Here is a 22,104-nt window from a genome sequence, read left to right on the forward strand (position 1 = left end):
GACATTGCTATCCTACCTTGTGATTGACAGGCTTTTCTACATAAATGCGGCGTAGATGACTATGCAAGTGTACTTTGGTACGGAACAACATTACTAATGTGAAAGCTGAGCGGCTGGGTAACCACAAAGAATCCCAGAGCAGAGATGGAGTTAACAGTTGGTGTGTCTGGGGAAAGGTGAAAGAAGGGTCAAAGAGGATAGGTTGGGGATTTGTGGTTCTGGATGATTAGTGAATAGGAACTGATAAGTGGTGAATGAAAAGGTGAAAGAATGGGGTTGGCAGTGGTGGCCAAAGAAATAGTTTGTCAAGATAGTATACTGAAGTTATGGAGTGCACACTGAAGAAAACAAGCCACAGGTCTGCATGGCGAGGGAATGTGGATTGAAACGTCCTATCCAAGCCCTTATTGAATCCAGCATCTCACGACTGCACTCTTAACAGGTTGAGACCCAGATGATGATCACTGCTGGGGCGATGGTGATCTATCAGTCAGCCTGCGATAGTAAGGCATGTGGTCTGATCCACACTGCAAGAGAATCTAAAAAATGCCGTAACACCCTCCTAAATCATCTTCTCTTTGTTTTCTCTTTGTAGGTTAGCCATTCAACATTTTAGTTGCTCCAAGAAAATTCTGAATTTAGGCTCGCTTAAACCTTCCAAGTTCCTCTGCATGTGTGTGTAGCATGGTCAGTGCAGGGTTGGAGTTTCTCTTTCACAAAAGTATCAATTGTGGAAAAATAATACATTCAGTCCTTTACTTGCTGCTCCTGACCACTGAACTAGGAGACTTTTTAATTCTTACTGTGGTGGCTTGTTCTGTCCTGTCTCCGGTAATGAAATTCCTCCTTCATGAATGGAATCTGAGACTGTCACCCAGTCAACGGGAAAAGCGCAAAGGAAGTTAAAGCAACAGTGGAGCTCAGGCATCTGCTTCCTTCTTGGCTGGGGACCAAGTCAGGAGCACCTTACCTCTACTCCTGAGGAGATAAGAGTTGGACGGATCACAAGGGTTTCCCTCTGAAAATACCTACTGGAGCCAATTCACTTTTTCATCTAGTTGCAGCATTTGCTGTTTTTCATTTAAGGTGTTTGAATGAAGTTTATTCCATCACACAGAAGAGAGAACTGCATTGTTGTCACAGCAATAGTAGAAATGTAAACGGTAAAAATGTTTTACGTCTAGGGGATTTATTTACCCCTGAGCCTTATGGCCACACAAGCTATACTTACAGGGCGGAGCTTAACTCGATTGGATACAGGCCTAACCTGAAACTCTGGTGAGCTTGACTAGCTTTCTCCCGTCCCTTCACTTGTTCCCCACAGTGTCGCTCACTAGACTGTGTGGTTGTGGTGGTGGTTTCGATCCTGATTGGTCAAGCTGATGTGTCGTCACACAACCCAGTATTATGGCAGACTGTGGCAGTGGCACGTATTCAGCACGTGCTTACTCCGAGGTCATGTTTTTAACACGGTCTCGTTCCATGGTCAAGTTGGCAATAATAAATATGCAATGTCGAGTCACACTTTCAAACTAAAACTTGCTGAGGTTGCAGTTTGTTTAGGTTTAGAAAACAAAACGACTTGGTTAGGTTAAGGCTAGTTAGCTAGTTACGCTATGTACCTGAGATATATATATTTATTATTATTATTTTTTTTTATTTTTTTATTTTATTTTTATTTTGTTTAAACTTGTGTACATAATAGTCATGTCTATTCTTTACCTGTATTTAATGTCCTTGTTCTTGGCCGTTATGTCTATTTCTGAGAGAGAGCAATGAAAAGAACTCAAATTCCGTCCTTGGCCAGAGAAGCTGATTCTGATTCTGACAAGTCCTGGCTCCATCTCTGTACTGGACACACAGAGATGAAATTAAATCAGTCTTCTAATGTGACTGTCAGGACAGCAAACAAATTGATTTCCCAAAACATTGGACAGTTCCTTTCTCAGAATTTTAGAACGTTTTGGGTCAGTATAAATGACTGTACACTAAAAATCCCTGGGGGACGCACAGCAGTAGAAAGTAAACCCCTTCCATCACAATCTACCCTTTTTTTTTTTTTTTTTTGTGCAATAGTGTTGACTCGTGTAGGCAGACATTGATTAAATCATCATCATGATATAAATCCATAGTTGTTCTACAAGCAATGCAGGTTATGTAAAGACAGGGTCTTTATGTTGAATAAGCAAAAAATACTGTTTTTCTTACATTAGTGGTGGTTTGCTTTGTGACTGTCATCTGAGAATCTCTAAACACCAGTAATTACTTCAGGCCTGAGCAACAGCAGCAGTCCAGTCACTGTATGAGGCAATGTTCTCCCACAAAGTACTGAGCAGGCAGAGCCATTTTTCCCCTGTGGTGCTGGTGTTGGTTTCACAGTTCAAAGCACTGTGTTATTTGTCTCTGTGTGAGTCAACACATCCTCTCTCCTTTCTTATTACAAGCTTTTCCCCTCCAAATCATAGAGCAGCTCTCTGATCTTTGCTGGGGAATCTCATTTTTCTGCCTGGGTGGGATATTATAGGAACTTTTATGGGCCTGGTAGCTCTTAGCTGTCTCTTCTATAAATGGTCACTTCCAGGCATGATTTCTGTTGTTGTGGTACTTTATTGTAAAGTTTGAGTAAGGCATTATCTGGTTATTGCTTTATCCAGTATTTCTCTGCCTGACAATAAAGTTCTCCCATAGACCTTGGTGGTCAGTTGACATGCACTGGCCTTTGTCTTACGCGGGTTCCTGTATGATGTCGGTTGAGGCTGACACAACTTGAAGAAATACCCAACATACCTACTGGTAACACTCAGTTGTCTAATTCTAAACCTTTTAGTGCTCTCAGAAATCAACTTTTTATAACATAGAAAGCTGCATCTTTTCATTACCAGTGCCTGTTTCACATACCGTTAGTACATATAAATATATTTTGCTGTTATTGTTACATATGAGTCAGTCATGACACAGGTCCAGGAATCACATGTAAAAGCTATTTGACTAGCTTTGCTCATTAACTCCATTACCTAGGCTTTGGTTTTGCTGTGGAGTGCAGGTTTCGCTGTTTCTGTAAAGTCACTTTGTTGACACAGATATGATTCTGTTCCCTTTCTCAGAGTTCTCAGAGTGCCCCTCAATTATTGGCTGCTTTCCGAGCTTGATTAATTCTTTATAGTTGACGATAGTGACTCATGGTGAAAACGGCTTACACGTAGTGAGGCAGATTGTGAGGAAGATTTTAAATACAGCCTGCGTCTTGTCCAGTTCGTGCTTCCTAGAAAGTCCAAAATGTACCCAAATTTCTGCTTTCAAAATACTGGGCTCATTTTTTATCAGTGGCTGCTGCTTTGCCTCTCTCCACCATATCTCCCAACATACACACGGCTGTGGCTCAGAGGCAGAGCGGGTCGTCCCCTAATCGGAAGGTTGTTGCTGTGCATCGGTGTGTGAATGTGTATGAATGAGTTGGTTTGTGGCATGTAGTGTAAAAGCGCTTTGAGTTGAGTAGAAAGGCGCTATACAAGTATAGGTCCATTTGCCATTTACCATATAAAATTAGGCTGCTGTCGGACCCTATGTCCAAACAAATTTAAAATATTAAGTCCTCCATTAATTGTTTTGGTAATTTAATATTTTCTCTCTCAGGAAACATAATAAAACAACACCTAACAGATCATTTGTTTCTCAAGGCTATTTTGTTTTTTGAAAGGTCTTAAATTTGGTTCCAGTGGTGTGTCAAATTTTGCCCTACAAGCCCCAGAATGCTTAGGCAGATCCAGTTTTTTTTCTGGAGCAAGGATAAGATTTCAGATAGTATTATTTTACAGTTTATTATGCAACAAAATTGTAATACTTCTCGAATACATTGTAAGCTAGACACAGTAACTCTGCAAAAAGATGTTCGATTCATAAAAAGAAATAACCGTAGCAAACTGCACACAATTACATTTGCAGCCTCCAATCCATCAAGAAGCATGGCAGGCGTAGAGACTCAAGTGTGAGATGCAAGGCTTTTATACAGTACATATGCAACAATACATGGATTATTCTGGCCGATTGGCTTCCAATGCATTGGGGCCCTCTAGGTTGGGAGTCAGTGTCTTGGTTGAATCCATAATGCAGTGTTACAGGGAGACCTCAATCTTGCACTGCATTATCACAAGCCTGTCAGGGGTTCCCTGAGAACAAAAAATCTATGAGTCACATTTGTGCACTCCAGGAAACAAGCTCAACAGACGCTAGACCAGGCCAGACAATACAAAGCTCATTCCAGGCAAGAACATCTGCAGAGGTGGCTGCTGAGCGCCTCAAGTAAGTAGTCCTAGATTAACACTGGAGCCCCCAGCTAGCTAAATACATGGTGGAATGTTAAAACCTCTTAACAGTCTTAACAAGCCGACTCAATGTCAACAGTAATAATGATGAGGAGGAGGAGGTTAAAGGAGTAGATTGATGCACAGTTTGAGCTAGGCATTTCAAGAGCCCTTTCTTGTAACCAATGGCATATTGAAGTACATAGAGATCGTTTAGTAACGGCAATGGACATGTGACATTGTTATCTATTAGTGCTGGGTGTCATTAGAAATTAGAATGTTTTGATACAGGTTCCAATACTACAGTCCGCCCAGTATCTTGGCATATATGTATATGTTGTCAGTTTGTATGTCAACTAGAATTGGTTGACAATGTTTATTAAATTATTTAACATGTTAAATAATATATTACATATTTATATATAATAATCTTTTGGGTTATAGAAAGCAGCCTTTTGATTACGTTTGCATAGTCATATCATTGCAGAATCCACATAGAAAAGGTCTATTTTCATTCCAGCTCAGACATTGACTATATTGGCTGCCTTATTGGTAATATAATGTGAGCATTTTTTCCCTCTAAAATCGGTATCGTTCTCATTAATCCCATATCTGTCAGGGTCTATCCGATACTGACACTAAACATTTTCAGTACGTCTTTGCTGAGTATAAACTTACTTCTTAAAATTTCATCAAAAAAGACAAACGTTTCACAAATAGCCAACTTCTTAATGTTGCGATCTCTCACCTCGTCCAAGGCAACTCGGGCATAAATTGTCGTATGACCACGTCAAAAGGCAAAAGTACAATATCTTTTGAATGGCCACAATTAAAGGCGACAAAGCTAGCCATCATAGAGAGGGGCGAGATGTAATAATGTGTTGCTCTCTCTGTATCACCTGGAATTACGTTCAGAACTTTGATAATGAAGTTTTCTGTTCTAGCAGTAGGGTTGCAGATGTACAAACCCTCTCCCCCCAATGCTGACAGCAGAAAGGAAGTTTCGTATGCTGTCCCACTATCTAAGTAATATGTTTAACGCATAGTTTTACTCACCCTGGTGGGCTGTTCTCTCTCCTTCTTCACCTATGGACTGGGACAGCTTGCACTGTTGTGGGGTAAATTTATGTTACAGAAGAAGGGTCATTTTCAGTACTTGATGTTTTTTTATTCTTGGCATTACAGACACAAATTGGTTGGTACTCAGAATGTACTGAAGTTCCATTCCCTGCCCCACACAGCACAGTGGTTTTAGTAGTGGTGTTGTTTCTGATGAAGATTCACTGAAGATATACAACTGCCTAAGTGCAGTGCTTGTTGTCATGGTTATTCTGATTGTTGAGCAATTTGTGGTATTTGTTGAAATGCAAACCATTTGGGGTCTGCAGCACTAAGAAACCCCACAGCCAGGTCCTACAGTGTAGCCTTAGCTCCGAGCCATTATAGAGCCATTGGTTCTTCTCCTTTCTGTTGCCATTCTCTTCAAATATCAAGCCTGGAGGTCCATGATGATAAGTGGCTGGCTACCAATAGTGCAACAATAAACAGTAGTAAAGAGATTGCAACTTTTAAATATCGACTCAAGGTGCATCATCAGTTTCACAAAAAATAATTTGTACTCACTGTTATTACGAACCTTTCATTCCACGTGACAATGTAGATTGCAGGGGCTAGGAAACCTGTAAAGTTAACACTAATAACATAACACACCAATGGCCTATTAAGTGCAATCAAAAAGGTACACTCTAATGCTGATCATGTGTTTGGGGAGACTGGGAAAGAGCTAAATTCCAGATAAAATACTGTATCTTTTTGTAAAACACACATCCTTCTAAAAGACCAGTCATTACTAGTGGTAAACATGTAAAAGTCTCCAGACTCTCAAAATTGCAGTTTTTGGAGGTTTTGAGTTGGGGGGTAACTTCATAAACTTTGTGAAACGTTTTGTGAAAAAACATGGTCACTTTCTGGCACACAGGCTACTCTGTCTAGATAACTGACATACCTGGTTAACAGCAGATTAAGCAAACTATGTATTAGTACAACATACTATGAGAGTATGTCATTTGTCTTCTGCGTGTATTGGTTTGCCTGCAATTAACTGATGCTATAATCATAGTGAAATAAAAAAATCCTCCTGATTGACTGCTTTGTGATTGTCCAACTCACCCACTTGAAGTTAACTGACATTGATTTCTAGAAATACTCGATACACATACATGCACACACTATATGTGAGCTACTCAGTCACAGCAATGGGAGTCCCACTGGTGTAGTGTTTATAACCATGGTCTTCGTGTGTGTGTGTGTGTGTGTGTGTGTGTGTGTGTGTGTGTGTGTGTGTGTGTGTGTGTGTGTGTGTGTGTGTGTGTGTGTGTGTGTGTGTGTGTGTGTGTGTGTGTGTGTGTGTGTCTGTTCGTGGTAGGGAAGAAGAAGGAGAAGATGTCAAAAGTGGGCGAGGAGGGTCGCGGGAAGAGAAATGCCATTCGCCTGCACGAAGCATACACTGTGGAGACGGTGGTGGTGGCGGACTCCGATATGGTGCAGTACCATGGTGCAGAGGCGGCGCAGAGGTTCCTACTGACTGTCATGAACATGGTAAGAATCACAGAATTTAAATACAACAGTTGAGTTAGTGTTCAATATACTGTATACCTGGTTGTTAGTGATTGTTAAGGTGCCATGTACTGACCCTGGTCCTTTGTAGGGTTGACTGGTTCATTATCTTTGTCTTGATGGCATTACCACACCAGATTACCAGCCTTCCTGAGATTGATGCCCAGAGCCAGAAGCAATTGTGTCAAACATGTTACGCACTGACACTGTCTGTGGCTCATGTATCATTTCGGAAGGATGTCATAATAAAAATGGACCATAAACCTTCTTGATTCTTCTGTACTCATTAGTCCTTGTGAAGTCGGTAGTACTGTTGCTCTGTCTCTTGCAGGTCTACAACATGTTCCACCACCAGAGTCTGGGAATCAGGATCAACATTCGTGTCACCAAGCTGGTGTTGCTTCACACCCGTCCAGTAAGCCTGACTTTTCACCGTCTTTGACTTTTCTTTAACTCTCTGTCGACCCAAACAACCTGACTGTCAGCAGATGATGGCCCCACCCTGTGTGTGTGATTCCCTTTTTCCCCTTTAAAATGATTCCCTGTCTAGATTAAAGGTTCTAAGTCTTCTGCATGTAAAATTTAACAATCAGTTCCTCAATTTTTTCAATTTAAGAGTTTTATCTGATGTAATGCTACTACTTTGCATGAATACTTTGGTCCCCAGGCACATGATAGCTTCTGAGTTCCTAAAAAAGGTTAAGCATGGGGCAACAGACCCAATAATAGAGGGCACACATATGTTTTAACATCTCTCGCTGTTTATTCTTTTTTAAAGTTTTGAATAGTTATGTGACTCATGTGAACACTGTAAATTTAACCCGCACAATATGTTGCTAGTCAGTTTGACCCATTTACGCTTTTTAAGCTGTCCATAATTAAACTTTGCGAGGCAGCTGGACTTGCAAGAACACGTCACTGCTGCTGGCTCTAAAACACCAACACGGTGAGACCATAATGCCAAACTCATAGCTTCAAAACGGTAGTCCACAAACCAGTGGGTGATGTCACGATGGGTTCACACTTGACCTGTACATTGTATAACATACACCCCTTCCACCACTTTAGTCCAAACTGACATCTATTAGGTGGATTGCCACGACATGATTCAGACAGTCATGCCCCAGCTGATGAATCCTGATTACTGTGGTGACCCCTGAGTTTATATCTAGCATCACAAGGTTGACATTTTTGGTTTTGACACCTGTCAGTCTTGAGTGTAATTTAGTTTGACTATTTGCTAGTGTATTTAAACAGTGTGGGTCATAACATTATAGATTTTTCTCCAACATAAAAGGAGCATTAAAGCTAAAGGCACATTGTGATAAAGAACCAAGAGAGGAAGATGAGAATCTGCTCTGTATCTGTTATTCAGGAAAAGCTAAAGGTGGGTCATCATGGAGAGAGGTCTCTGGAGAGCTTCTGTCAGTGGCAGTATCAAGAGTTTGGGGGGCCGCGGTACCTTGGTACCAACCACGTTCCTGGTGGAAGGGATGACATCCCACCAGTGGATACTGCTGTGCTGGTCACCAGGTATGTAGCCAGCCTCAGATGAATGAATGGTAATTAATGATAAATCTGTTGCATGTGGTCTCAGCTCTCTTGCTAGGACAGCTGCTTTTTACTTGACTATGAAGAGTATGACTGTCACCTTTTCAAGTTTGAATTAACAAAGTAGTTATTATACTTAGGTGTCTGCTAGGGCCTGTGTGACCTTTTTGAATTTCATAGTCAGAGGGGATACATATAGGGTTTGTGCGGAAATCCGCGTACCACCAATTTGTTGTGACTATCCGAACGGGCCACTACATATGACTAAACTTTGTGAAACATGTCTGCCAAGTGGGACTTACAGAGCTACTTTGTGGCCGTAGTGTCTGCAGCTGTCTGTATATGCATCTGTTCTGGAGTATATTTGAGCCTTGAGAACTAGCACAGTAATTCATTGGAACCCATCTATCCTAATCCTAAACTACGTTGTAGCATTGACGTTGATGTGTTCCTCCATTGCCTCAGTTGGGTGACAAGCTAATGTTGCTCTGGCAGGCTTTACAGTAAGGCAGTCTTACAGTAGGTAAAGCCACAGCTGGGTTTTATGAAGTCAGACAGGCTTACCTTTATCCATGATTTTTCCGTATATGTTTGTGGATTCAAAACTTTTCATTGCTCTGCTCATTACTTCTCCGATGGTTTAGTGTCATGATTAGATGTCCAGAATGGTTTGCTCATTTTCTCCATTTTACATTTGCAAAGAGTAATTAAATATGGATTCCCCCCCCCATATGCCATTGGTAGTTTGAATAAAATGTGAGGTTACTCAGAGAAAGCAAGGTTTATTTGTACATCTGTGTTGGAGTGGGACTGGAACAGACAGACCTAAGCCTTTCCTCACAGTGCAGTCTTACTAATGTTAAGCTGTAGAAACTGACTCATTTAGACTTCGAGATTCTACAATGCTAAAATGTAATTGAACTGAAAATTGAACTTTGTGTTAGTTTATGTGTTGTTCATTTTATATATTGTTTTATTATTTTAATATGAAAAAAGGTATTTTCAAAAATATTTTGTAACAAGACGTACCAAACCATGACCCCAACACCGAGATATATATCAAACTATGAATTAACACCACAGTACACCTCTAATAGCTTTATCATATTGATGTTTTTAAAAATATTTTGATTTATGTATTTACTTTTCAGGTGGTTGTACAACTTCGATGTATTACATTTGCTTGCAATGTGTGTTGACTCCGATCAACGCTTTTGTCAGAACTGAGGGGGTAGATAAATGTATCTGTTCTCCCACACTGTCTTTCTGACGGATTTTGTTGTTCCTACAAAGCATTTTCTTTCACCATATTTTCACGTAAAGCAACTTACACTTGTTAAATTGGAAGAGCTTTATTTAATGTGCTTGATTTGATGGAGTGCATCTACCTGCTAATACAAATACACTAAAAAATGTGTCAAGTAAGAATGAGAGGTATGTTAAAATAATTTCATATTCTGACAAACTCTCTGCCACATTTTTCCAGAACCTTCAAAAGGTTTTTTTGTAGTCAGTCTTGAAATGGGGACAAAGGAGATGGCCCCTGAACTGGGACACAGCATTATCCCTGTCCTGTTCATGACTCGGTGGAGTCTCATTTCTAATCACTCCTTTCTCAGTCTGTCAGTGAGGCAGATTTGTTCTCCAACTCATGCTTCAGTCCAAACAAGGCAGAGTCTGGCGCAACTTGACACATTCCTAATTTAGGATTAGCTATTATTACCTGCTGTAATTCCCGGGAGGGGGAGCGGGGGTAAAAGGGATCCTTGTGTTTAAATGACTACTCATGTCTGCTGTCAGATCCTATCCTGTCTCCTCTTTCTGTGAGGAGAGGGAGGAGGGCATGGATAAAGTGGCCTTTTGTTCTTGAGGTGGTTTATTATAAACCTGATCTGCCCTCTCTACCACCACCACCACCACCACCACTGTCATGAGGCGTCCTCTCCGAGGACAGAAGCAGTCAGGTTCAACATCTGCTGGAAGGGGATCCCCTTCCTCGAGGAGAGGGACGCTGCCAGCAGCAGTCAGAGTGAGAGTGAGGCGGCATGCAGGCAAATTAAAGCGTGTCACAGCGCTCTCAGGTTTCCTGTTGCGCGTGGCAGCTCAGCAGCCTGTGTGTGTGTGTGTGTGTGTGTGTGTGTGTGTGTGTGTGTGTGTGTGTGTGTGTGTGTGTGCGCGCGTGTGTGTGTGTGTGTGCGCGTGTGTGTGTGCGCGTGCTATGGATGGTGGTGTGCTGGTGGAAAGCTCATGTGGATGATATGACTGCAGTATGTCTCTTGCAGCTTATTAACAGCCACTCAGGAGGAGATAACAAGATATTTGATACTAGTCTCTGGATGATTTCACGTCACTCACATATAGATACCAGGCTATACAGGGCTGGAGCTGTGATACATGAAAGGGCTTTTAGAACAAAATACATTAGCGAGATAACTTTAACTCTATGCAATATTGTTGGAGCAGCAACACTTCACATTTGTACAGTTGCACACGTTCACATTGACAAGTGCCCAGAGCAACCTTTGTGTCTGGAGGACACTGGAAGTAATTGTTTGGAAATACTACCCGACACTTTTCACTAGAGCTGCAATGATTATTCAATTGGAATCGATGAATTCATTATTTAAAGCTATACTATGTATGATGTTGATTTAAAAAAAAAAAAACAATGTGCAGCTTTCTTTGGGTTTTTTGTGAATTTTGCGGCCATTGTAATTTCTCCTGCTCGCTTGGAAGGCAGCGCTGTATTCAAATTGTTGCAGTCTGCAATTTCACAGCTAGATGCCACTAAATGCCACTGGTCTTTTAAAGCTGCATCAATAAGTATTAACGTGGCTGTAGGATCATACATACATCAAACACTGTTGGATGGATACATTTAAACATACATTCACGGTGCCCAAAGGATAGATTGATCCTCTGACTTTTCTCTAGTGCCACCAGCAGGTCAACACTTTTATTAGAGTTGAATGAGTCCTCTGCTGTGAATACACTTTTTTAGTAAAAATCTGAGTAAAATAGTCAATATCCGTTTTCTAAACAAACAATAAATAATACCAACTTTAATTTGAAAAAACAAAACAAAATAAAACTTTGCTCTGCAGCTCAATTCTGAGGAAGTTGTATAAATGGTTTTCTAATAAATATAGCAACTCCTGATCAACCCATATCAATTTCAGGCTTAAATGAACAACTTCCTGTTAGTCCTACCTACATCTGGTTTAAGTATCGCCCATTACAAGTATGTATACAGCTACCAATAATGGTGCACTCGTTCATCCCTTACTTTTAGATTTTCTGTGAAAACTATAGAATGGTGTCCATATTCTCCTATTCAGTATTCTGGCAGATACCAGTTGATGAGTCCATGTCTTGAGTTTCTTGCGCAATTTGTTGGTTTATCTATTTATCCATCCATCAAACTATCCATCCCACTTATCCTGTTAAATGACTTGAGCCTATCCCAGCTTACATTGGGTGAGAGCTGGCTGGGGTCATTTGTTGACAACACAGACAGATATTTGAAAGTTAACATGAATAATTGGGTTTGGTGATTGGACGAATATATCGGCGTCTTTCATGAGTTGCTGGGCTGGTGGTGGCCATTTGGAAAGAATTGAATATATCGCCCAACCCTAATGGGTAACATGCAATTGCATTATAAGAGCAGTTTATAATCCTGCAGTGGATTAGTGCGTACCTACTTAGCCTCTTGACTTGCCATGTAGGGGTACGACTTCATAATTTCTTCCATCATCTGTTTTCCAAATAGTTTTTCCTTTGCTCAACGCATTCATCCCTGTTTCACCATCTTTCTTTCCTTTCTCTCTCTTGTTCTTTCCCCTCCCATCCCCTCTGCTGTGCATTTTCCATGTACAGCTGTAGCAGTCTATATCTGTTTATTCCCAACTCCTTCCAAACAGGCGTCAGATCCACTTAACGTTGCTCCCACATCCAGCTGATCAGACGCTGTAGTCTCGGAAAGCAGGCAGCTCTGCCTGGACAGAAGGATAGAGTTGAGTCAGAAAAATAGTCTAACTGAGTTACAGTGTCCAGGAGTTTACAATACCCAGATGCAGATTAGAATTTAATCACAGGTATGAATGACTTATGCTACTCATAAATATCTTATTCTAACTAGCCTTTCAGTTTTGGAGGTCAATTAACTCTTTGGTGTGAAAACATGGACTGCATCCCTAAAGATGTAACATGGAATTTAAGGGTTGTTGCTTCAGATATAAAGATTCAAATAAATGCTGGATCACCGGCCAATATGGAGACTACATATGAAAGCTACCAGTAACTTTAATGGTAATTTCACAAAGCCATGTTTAGGTCATAAAGCTAAAGTAATCAATATTTTTACGTAAAAATTGATCAGATGTCTAAGGTCAAAGTAGTCACTAGTAGGGACAACCCCACAGTATCACCAGCTGTACAATTCTTAGCTGTACAGAGGTTCTGAGCCTCAATTTTCATTGACTATGAACTGCAGTTTCCCTCATTTATTCTGATTGGTGTTTACGGCTTACCTCAGCCAGTGTTAGTAAGGCATTACAACATCTGGCTGACCACAAGGTTAACTTCCAAGAAGCACAAACACCCAGAGTCTACCTGCTCATTGTTCTTGGTTAACAGAGCAAACCTCAGTCACAAACATGCAGAAAGCACATCGTGTCCCACCATAACAACACATTGGATCATTGCTATATTAAAGGACTGGGACTGTCCAATCATTGTCTGGTTCATCTTCTCCTGACTTACAGGTAGAAACTAAAATCTACTAAGCCTGTGGTCAAGACTGCAAGCAGATGGACCAACAAGGCAAAGCTGGAGCTACAGGCCTGCTTTGACTGCACTGATTGGAGTGTTTTTGAGGCTGCAGGCACAAACCTGGATGAACTCACTCTCACTGTGACATCTTATATCAGCTTTTGTGAGGACACGTGTGCCAGCTAAAACTTTCTGCACATACAGCAACAACAAACCCTGGCTTACAGCTAAACTCAAGCAGCTTCATTAGGCCAAGGAGGAGGCCAGCAGAAGAGGGGACAGAATCCTGTACAACCAGGCCAGAAACACACTGACAAAGGAGATCAGAGTAGCAAAGGGGATCTTTGGAAGGTCTCCAGTGAACAAGCCTCAGTCAGTGTGGAAAAACCTGCAGGACACAAGCGGCTACAGGAAACCATTACCCCTCATTGTGGAAACCCATCATCCTGAATGTATTCTACCAAAGGTTTTATAAACCAACATTCACACACCTCACTCGGTACGACATGCACTAACCACTGCACCCAGTCACCCCTCCCTACTGACAGCTCTTAAGCCTGCGAAGTGGGTTCTGCTGGATTCATTCCTCTGGAAATTCTGTACACATATAGTCTTGGTGAGGACTTGACTAAAGAGGATTCAATGTGGTCTTCCATGCACTACTGTAAACATGGAAAGCAAAATGATGTTGTTGGGGCTGTCACTGAAGAATGAAGTCAGTAGTGCCTCCTTCCTGATATATGTGCATGATGTAAGCTGTGAAAGCCCAAAGAAACTGGGATGAAAAAGCCAGTCCTCCCATCCATTTGAGTGGTGGTAGTTGGTTTAGGCTGCGGCAGTGGGGGCCGCAGAGGATGCTGGAAAAAATGCAACAGTCTGCGACAGAGAAGTTGAAACAAAAGAAACTTTTGGAGAAACATAACCCACCGTCATCTCTGGACATTTGTGTCTGGGTTTCAGTCTATGCTGCAATATAATGATACAAAGAAGCTGTCTTTGGTTTGTGTCAGTTTGTTTGAGAGAGAGACAGTGGAGGTTGAATGACATAGAGACTGAATGACAAGAGGGACTGTCGGTAGTGAGAAAGCTGGGGGAATCCGATTGCTGAATCTGATAGTTTCACAGTCGTTATGTTCTAAAGCACAACTTGCTTAGATGCTCATGATTTGGTCTAAATACAGCCGTAGTCCTATGGTCATGTTTATCACTGGTATAAAAAGTTTTTGTGTTTTATATGCATATGTTCCAAAGTTGGCAGCCCTGTCTGCAGATATTTTTTTTTTCTGACCTGGAGATGACCGGGTCCAGACATGAGGTCATCGCATTATAAATAAATATGAGAAAATAACAAGAAATACTTTGGTGCTAAGAGACAAAGACAATTTGCTTCTTTGTCCTGTAGGTCAGAGACCTGTGTAGTTCACAACATTGCATCATTACATTTTTGGGAGTGTGTGGACTATCTCTCCTTCTCTTTTACTGGCCCCTGTACGACCGCCATGGCCAGGTTCTGGTCCTTTCAAAAGCCTGTATCAATAAACACATGCACATAATGCATAGCGTAACATTTCATAAAACTTGCATGTTGACAACCAGGTCTCATAGAGGTCCAGTTCCCAGATGTCAATGTGCAGCTGTTCACACCTAGATGAGCACTCCCACATGTCAGTGGGAACCTCTCCTCCTCCACTGTTGTCGCTGTAGTGCTAGCACACTCGCCACTACCCAGGGTCGTAAAAACCTCTGCTTTTAATGTTTATGACTCCAGAGTTTCCCCTCCACACTTGGCCTTTCCAGATCACTGTCTAGAAAGTTGAAATGGATAATCTTTTATTATTCTCCCTCCTTTACTTGAAAATGATGCACTAGAATTATCATAGGGCTGCGTATTTTACAGCAGACATTCCTTACATGAATTCACAGCCTTATGTATAGAAAATATGTACCAGATGTACAAAAATCAATATTAAGAAGGATCTATTGTCAGAAATTGATTATAATATTCATAGGTATGTTTTTATTTGTGTATAATCACCGTAATATAAGAATCGTTAGAATGTATCAGAAGCAGAATCAGTGATGGAAGAGGTGAGGATGGACTCGATGATGGCGGTGTAGAAGTGCACCATCATCGTCTCAGCTGCCGCAGGAAGTACATGGTGCTGGGCTTTCTTGGTGAGGGAGCTGATGTTCAGCTCCCACTTTGAGGTTGTGGGTAATGATGGTACCCAGGAAGCGAAAGGACTCCACAGAGTCAACTGGGGAGTCACACAGGATGATGGGTAGGCAGACTCATCTCCACCAGAGATGAGCCCAATGAGGGAGGTGTCATCCGTGAACTTCAGGAGCCTGACGGACTGATGGCTGGAGGTGCAGCTGTTGGTGTACAGGGAGAAGAGCAGAGGAGAAGAACACAGCCTTGGGGGGCTCCGGTGCTGATGGTCCGAGAGTCAGACATTTTTCCCCAGCTTCACGTGTTGTTTCCTGTCAGACAGGAAGTCTGTGATCCACCTGCAGGTGGAGTCAGGCACCGTGAGCTGGGAGAGCTTGTCCTGTAACAGAATGGCGTTATATTTGTGCTGCATGGATAATCTGGCCCAGAATTGGAGCCAAAACAACTAGTTAGAATGGACCTTTTCCAGTTCTCTGATGGGTTGATTTTGTGGCTCATTATAACACTGTGCCAAATCGAACAAGTGTGCAGGCAGAGTTGAGCATCAGAATGGAGACGTTAAGAGAGGGAGAGGGATAATTCAAGCTTGTGTGCAGCAGTCTGCCAGCAGAGTTTGAGTCTGAGTAAAACTGAGTGAGAGGGGTTATTACTGCATGTTAATATGGACAATAGCAAACATGCAAATACATTTGAGTACAGAATAGATTTGTTTGCTCAAACAGTTATTTTTTGCTTGTGTATAATTCCTCTGCAAGATGTAATTAATGTGCATCCAAACTATATTTTTCTGCACTCCAAATCTCCCATTGCTCACTCACGCACAGATATAAAGCCATAAGAATGAGCCGTTTTTAATCTACAGAGGAAGTTGGTCCTCTTCCACGGAGTTGAACCCCCGTGGTTTACAGTAGCCCAGAACTGACAAACCAAACACTGGTTCCAGATAGGGCCTTTCGCTTTTTTGGGTTAGCTTCTCCAACACAACCTGGTCCTTTTTCATTTTGTTTAAGTTTGTCTATGTGTGTATATGAAAAGAATGCCTTATACATTTTTTGCCCCTAATTTAAGACACCCTACATTCTTTTTCATTAAGATGAGTGAAGAGCCTTTCTTTTTTTCTTCTTCTGGTTATGTTGGTCTTTGAGTAAAAGTCATCAAATTTCAGGCTATAATGTTTTTTATGCTGTTTTCCCTGCCTTCAAACTCCAAAATGGGGGTAAAACAGAGGTGAAGAGATGCATTTTCAAGTATATCTGTAGTAATGTGGACTAGTATTCTCCATTTAGGACTCCACAGTAAAGTGTTATTTGAAAGCTTGGCAAATAATGAGTTGAGAAATATTTGTATTATTTTTAACCCTGAATTTAGTTCCATAGCAACTGGCAAAACCATTTACTCTTTTTATACTTATTGAAACGGGCTATCATTAAATCTATTGGCCCCTAAAAGCATCACTACCCTCTCTGATGACAGCTGGCTTTTCTGCCTTCATTCACTTTTGCCATCAAATGTGGTTGCTTTCCGTGTTCTTGTCTAGCGTAACCCTTAAGCAGATATGTGTCTAGTATGGGTGGATTCTACGTGAATGATTGCCCAATTTCAGTAAAACTCTGTGCCGTAAACTGGGGATCGGTGCAGTTAAAGTAAAATACTGAAATGAAAGATGGACTGAGTTAACTTGTTCTTATTTCTCTTTTAGGACAGATTTCTGCGTTCACAAAGACGAACCCTGTGATACCGTGGGTGAGTACCACTGTACCTTCGTTCGTTTCGTGTGTGTGTGTGTGTGTGTGTGTGTGTGTTATAAGTTAAGATTAGATGGAGATTGTGTGCAGCAATTTCAGTACAAAGTAGGAAAGAGGGCAAACATATAGAGTGCAAGTATAAAAAATTTCAAACGTGGTGCATGGTAGAGAGCCCCAAAAATCCTCCAAAATATACACAATGCCAAAAATATCAAAAAGGTTAACAGTCAGGATCATAAGTTGGGCATATCTCAGTTGCTTCTTGGTGAGTTGCATATAAATGTATGAGTGGCATGTAGTATGTACAATATCAAATTACAGGAAAGAGTATATGATTAATTCAGAATGTTGAGTTACAATGATTGTGAGTATGAGAAATCAACCTTTTTTTGTGGAAGCACAACAATTCAATTTGCTTGTCTTTGTGGCATTTTGGTGCCAAGTGCAAGGTGCACAGGTGGGAGGTTCAGTCAAATCAGGCAGTTAAAATTGAGTTGGTGGACAATTTGTCTTAGATGTTGCATTGAGAATAGATATATCACCATGCATGTTTTAGGCATTAATCTGCTGCCAGTCTGATTTCATCAACATCAGTGTCATGCAACACTGTGACTGTCACAGCTGTTTTAGAGTGACTAGACTAGTGATATGATTGGCTGAGAGAGACATGGAAACACCCACACAGTCTGTGCGCCCAAGACCCACCTCACGTCATTATGCTTTCAAAAAAGTACTGCATTTAACTGCAAGGATCTGAATTGATGGGGGTGTATTGCTACAGGTACTGGTGTGACCATTTAATATGATCCAGGAAGTCCACTTTGAGTAACAGATCCATTAGTTTGAAGGTCCATCAGGACCCAAAACACTGCACAATGTTTTATGATAAAATACAATTTTACAAAATTATCATGGTGATTTTTTATCTGCCTCGACTGTGGTAGTTAACCAATTCACACAAAAGAGTAATCTACCAGGAATGTCCACTTGTGAAATTGATCAACCAGTCTGGTTGCCCCTCTCTCATCGCATCTAATCAAAGATATAACAATTCAAATAGCTTTCTTTATACCCTATAAAGATGTATAACCTCTATACAGAGTAGTATGCTAATGGAGGGTGAGGGTTTAGGCTGAGGCAGAACAAGGATGTTTGTTTTCTACACTTCTACACTGCATGTATTCATCTTTCTTCCATTTTCTGTTGTCCTGTTTAGGATGTTAGGGGATTGTGAAACTCAAAATTGTTCATTTCTTTGCATTCTTTTAAGCTCTGTGATAAGCTTAATGCAATATCTAAAGCACTCAAACTAGGATGTGAAAATGCAGGATTGATAAAGATGAAGATAACGAAATAATGCTTGCAGACTTTTGATACTTCCAATGGTAACTTGACCAGTTAAGATGGATAGGGAGTGGTAAGAATGAAACAGCACTGTAAACTACAGCCAGCTGAAACAGCTGTGTCTTACTTGTCATGCAGCACGCAGCCCATCTCCAACTGTCAGGATGTTTCAGGATGATGTTTGTTGTGTCTTACACCACTGGGGGAAACACTCTCAGATGGAATTCATCTCAGTATAGTTTTTCCGGCAATATATTTTCTTCCAATTCCAATGGATTGTTATGCTGGGGACCTCCAAACCAAATGACGTCATTTGTCATCGGCCTTCAAAAATTGTTACAGATGACCACCACTAATGGTTAAAGCTTGGTTTAAGCATCCACCCCAACCTCCTCCCATGAGGTTTTGTGTCTGTATATCAAAATCACACTACATCTGCCCTTGTTGCTCACAATCAAGAGTCATTATCACACATCTACTAGAGGTCCTTGTCAGTTAAGCTTAAAGTTGTGTTTCTGGCATTCCAACAAACAACAAAGCTGTCATTTTCTTGGGTGGACTTTTATTGTACGTTCTCTTTCTTATCACTTAATGGCTAAGATGACTAACAGGGCAGTTTACCTAAGGGCCCAGTCAGGGTTGGGTTTTGGGAACAGTTGTTCTGAACAGCCGCACTCAAAGGTGGCCAACATATTTTAGGTTTTTTTGGGGGGACTTTTTTCCGTTTATTGGATATAGCTGAAGAGAGACAGAAAAAGAGAGGGGATAACATGCAGCAAAAGCCCTAGGCTGCAATCAAACCTGGGCCACTGTAGCAAGGTGAGCCACTGGGGCACCCTGGCCAACACATTTTAAATAAAGGGATAATGCCGCACACAGTCCCTACTGAAAAGCATTCATAGTGATGCAGTCGGTTGTTCAGCTAGCTAATGTTAGCAAAACGCTAGCCAACTAGTTCAGTTCAAGTTCAGTTTAATCTTTATTGTCCCTCAAGGGGAAATTTGCAGTTACCCAACACATAGCATATCTAGGTACAGGAAAGGAGGAAGTTGAACGAGGTTCCACCGGCTACAAAGCTTTCTCAACTGTTATTGGACACGGACCGAAAAGGGGGCGGGACATAGGAAGGGTCAAGAGTACCTGGTATCTGGCCTGCATGTCAATACGTCACTATCAGCTCTGATAATGTGATGCATCATAATTATTGCAGAGGAAAAATGTGCTGTCTGACCACAGTCTGCCACACTGATGGATGTAGTTGGGTGTGGTCAGAGGTGAACTCTGTTGTACCTGTGACCACACCCAGCAGTGTGGTTCTGGAGTACACTTGTATATTGCTGCATCAGTGTGAGAAGTTGAACTGCTGGAGGTCAGCAAAAACAAGATTTTGAGGGTGTGTTAATTCGCTCCCCAAGCTGAGATTCTGGTCTATGTCATCATGTGATTATGTTTATTACGGGGAATTAAAACAGCATGACTTACATCCAACGTAGATTGCCTTAGGGAGTACTTGTACTAAACAAGAGTAATTGTACCTCTCAGTATTTACCTTATATAGGCCTACCACAGACTTCACACTCTCCTCTGTCTGAACAAATCACAGAATGATGTGATGAGGAATACAGGAGTGGGATTGATGACTGTGTGGTTCGCAGCTCACTAATGGTAAACTTAAAACTTGTTTAGGATTTAAAACTACAATTATGAACCTGGTCAGGACTGAATGAAGTGATTAATACAAACACCTGAAACTTGGACAACAAGCTGGGAGTGAGAGAGAGAGAACACTGACATTATTTAGGGGAAAGGCCAGTCCAGTCTTCTTTTCTTCTGAGGGGAATGAAGAGCTTTACCATGTGTAGCTGGACAGTTTTATTGCAGAGTTGTGCCTGTGTACTGTGTTGGCAGTGTACAGAAGGCAGATGATCAAAGGCTTAATAAGATCATCAATTCTGCAGTCTTAGGAGGAGGTGAAAAGATGATTAGGGTCATTATGAAGAATAGTCTGCAAGTTCTCAATTACTTTCTGATGAGTTTGTGTATTTGAGCATTGTAAACATCATCCAGTAGTGTATGATCTAACTTGATTATTGTCAGTCTTTCCAAAACTCACTAGTTTCACATCTCCCATGAATTACATTTCCATGCAATGGTGAAAATGGTTTCAGATCTTGATTATCTCTTGTTCTGTAAATGACCATCTTCACAACCTCTCCTCCTAAAAATTTAAGCATTGCATTGCTGGATGGCATCGCACACATATATATATATATATATATATATATATATATATCTCAGCAATTGCTGGTTGTTGGACTGACGCCCACCCCTAGTCTGAACAGAAAAAAAGTGAATGAATTTTTTTTTCCTGCACAATCGGCTACTGGCAACTAAAGTTTTTATTAACATTTCTCTGGTTCTGTTTAGGCAACTTTAAGGTTTTGCGACTTGAAGAACAGACAGGATGCCTTGACATTTTCAAAACTTAATCAAAACCACCAACTTTCCCTAAAAAAACCAAGTGCTTTAGTAGCTTAAACCTAACAACACGTGGGATGCAGGATGTGAACCCTGCTCTCTCTGCTGTCACAATCCTGACCTTTCAATTCCAAACTATGCATCAAAAAAAGAATGTTTTTTCCCCGTCTCCTACTCCTAGTCCGTAAGGAGACGGGGTTACAGAAGAATGATCTACTCTGTGAAGTCCTGTTCCTTTTGCTACATGGATTTCTTCTGCCTCTGTGAACCTCTCTGTTTCTGTATTATGTAATGCTGGAACTCTTCCATCTACAATTGTGATTTATGCCCTTGGAAGTCAAAGAATTGGCGTCAGTCCATAAAAGTCAAAGGGCTTTACTTTTCTGCTTGTTTCCCCATTTGACCACATGAACCCAGGGCGTAGAGGCCTTCTTTTTTTCAGCCCAGTATAGTTTACCAAAGGGCCCCAAACATTCCCTGAATTGTAAATGACATAGAGACAGACTGAAATTAGTAAACATACCGGAGGAGTTTATCTGAGTCAGGCACTGTAATATACTGCCCTCCCAGTTCCTCAGAGAGCAACAACACCTCAGAAGTGTTTGTCGAAGGGAACCCTTGTCCTATGAAATACTGAAGCTGAATTTAAGGGCCCCATGACACTTTTCATCTGGTTTTATGTGTGTGTTTGTGTTTGATGTTACATGTGTGACTGGCTGTCCTTTCCTTTTAAGAGGCCTAAGAGTTTCAATTCAGTTGCTGCTCTGTTGAGCCGTTCAGCTTCATATCTGATGCAGCGGCCTGTAAATTAATTTGCACATTAAGTATTTGCTCTAAATAACTTTTTCTTAATGCAAGGTTGCATTGTTGTAGGTTTATTTATAATACTTAAAATAAAACTTTCTTTGTCCCCCCCCCCCTCAACTGGAGGTTTTCTCAATGTGGCTGCATGTGGTTCAGCCAAGAACATTTTAGTATAATGGCAACTAAAGGTGACGCCTGACAAAATAGCTCTGTTCAAGCTGCCTCCCTGCCCAATTAAAGAGCCATCTGATATGAGGCATATGAAGTACTGGATAAGGTGTCCAAACATCCACTGCACATTCTGTGTCTGTGTTCTGAC

General features: G+C 41.2%; 1 protein-coding gene across 3 annotated transcripts in view; it reads left to right on the plus strand.

The window, feature by feature from the left end:
- The window catches only part of adamts17 (ADAM metallopeptidase with thrombospondin type 1 motif, 17), a 118,671-nt gene that overhangs the window by 20,415 nt on the left and 76,152 nt on the right, over nt 1–22,104 (plus strand). For 2 of the 3 annotated variants that reach the window (XM_051379985.1, XM_051379986.1), the window contains exons 4-7: nt 6,727–6,899; nt 7,249–7,332; nt 8,293–8,450; nt 17,114–17,157. In XM_051379985.1, coding sequence (XP_051235945.1) covers nt 6,727–6,899; nt 7,249–7,332; nt 8,293–8,450; nt 17,114–17,157 — 459 coding nt within the window. The remainder of the gene's footprint in view (nt 1–6,726; nt 6,900–7,248; nt 7,333–8,292; nt 8,451–17,113; nt 17,158–22,104) is intronic. The other variant, XM_051379987.1, reaches the window with a different exon arrangement.

Source organism: Dicentrarchus labrax, unplaced genomic scaffold (genome assembly GCF_905237075.1).
Source record: "Dicentrarchus labrax unplaced genomic scaffold, dlabrax2021, whole genome shotgun sequence".
Lineage (NCBI taxonomy): Eukaryota > Metazoa > Chordata > Actinopteri > Moronidae > Dicentrarchus > Dicentrarchus labrax.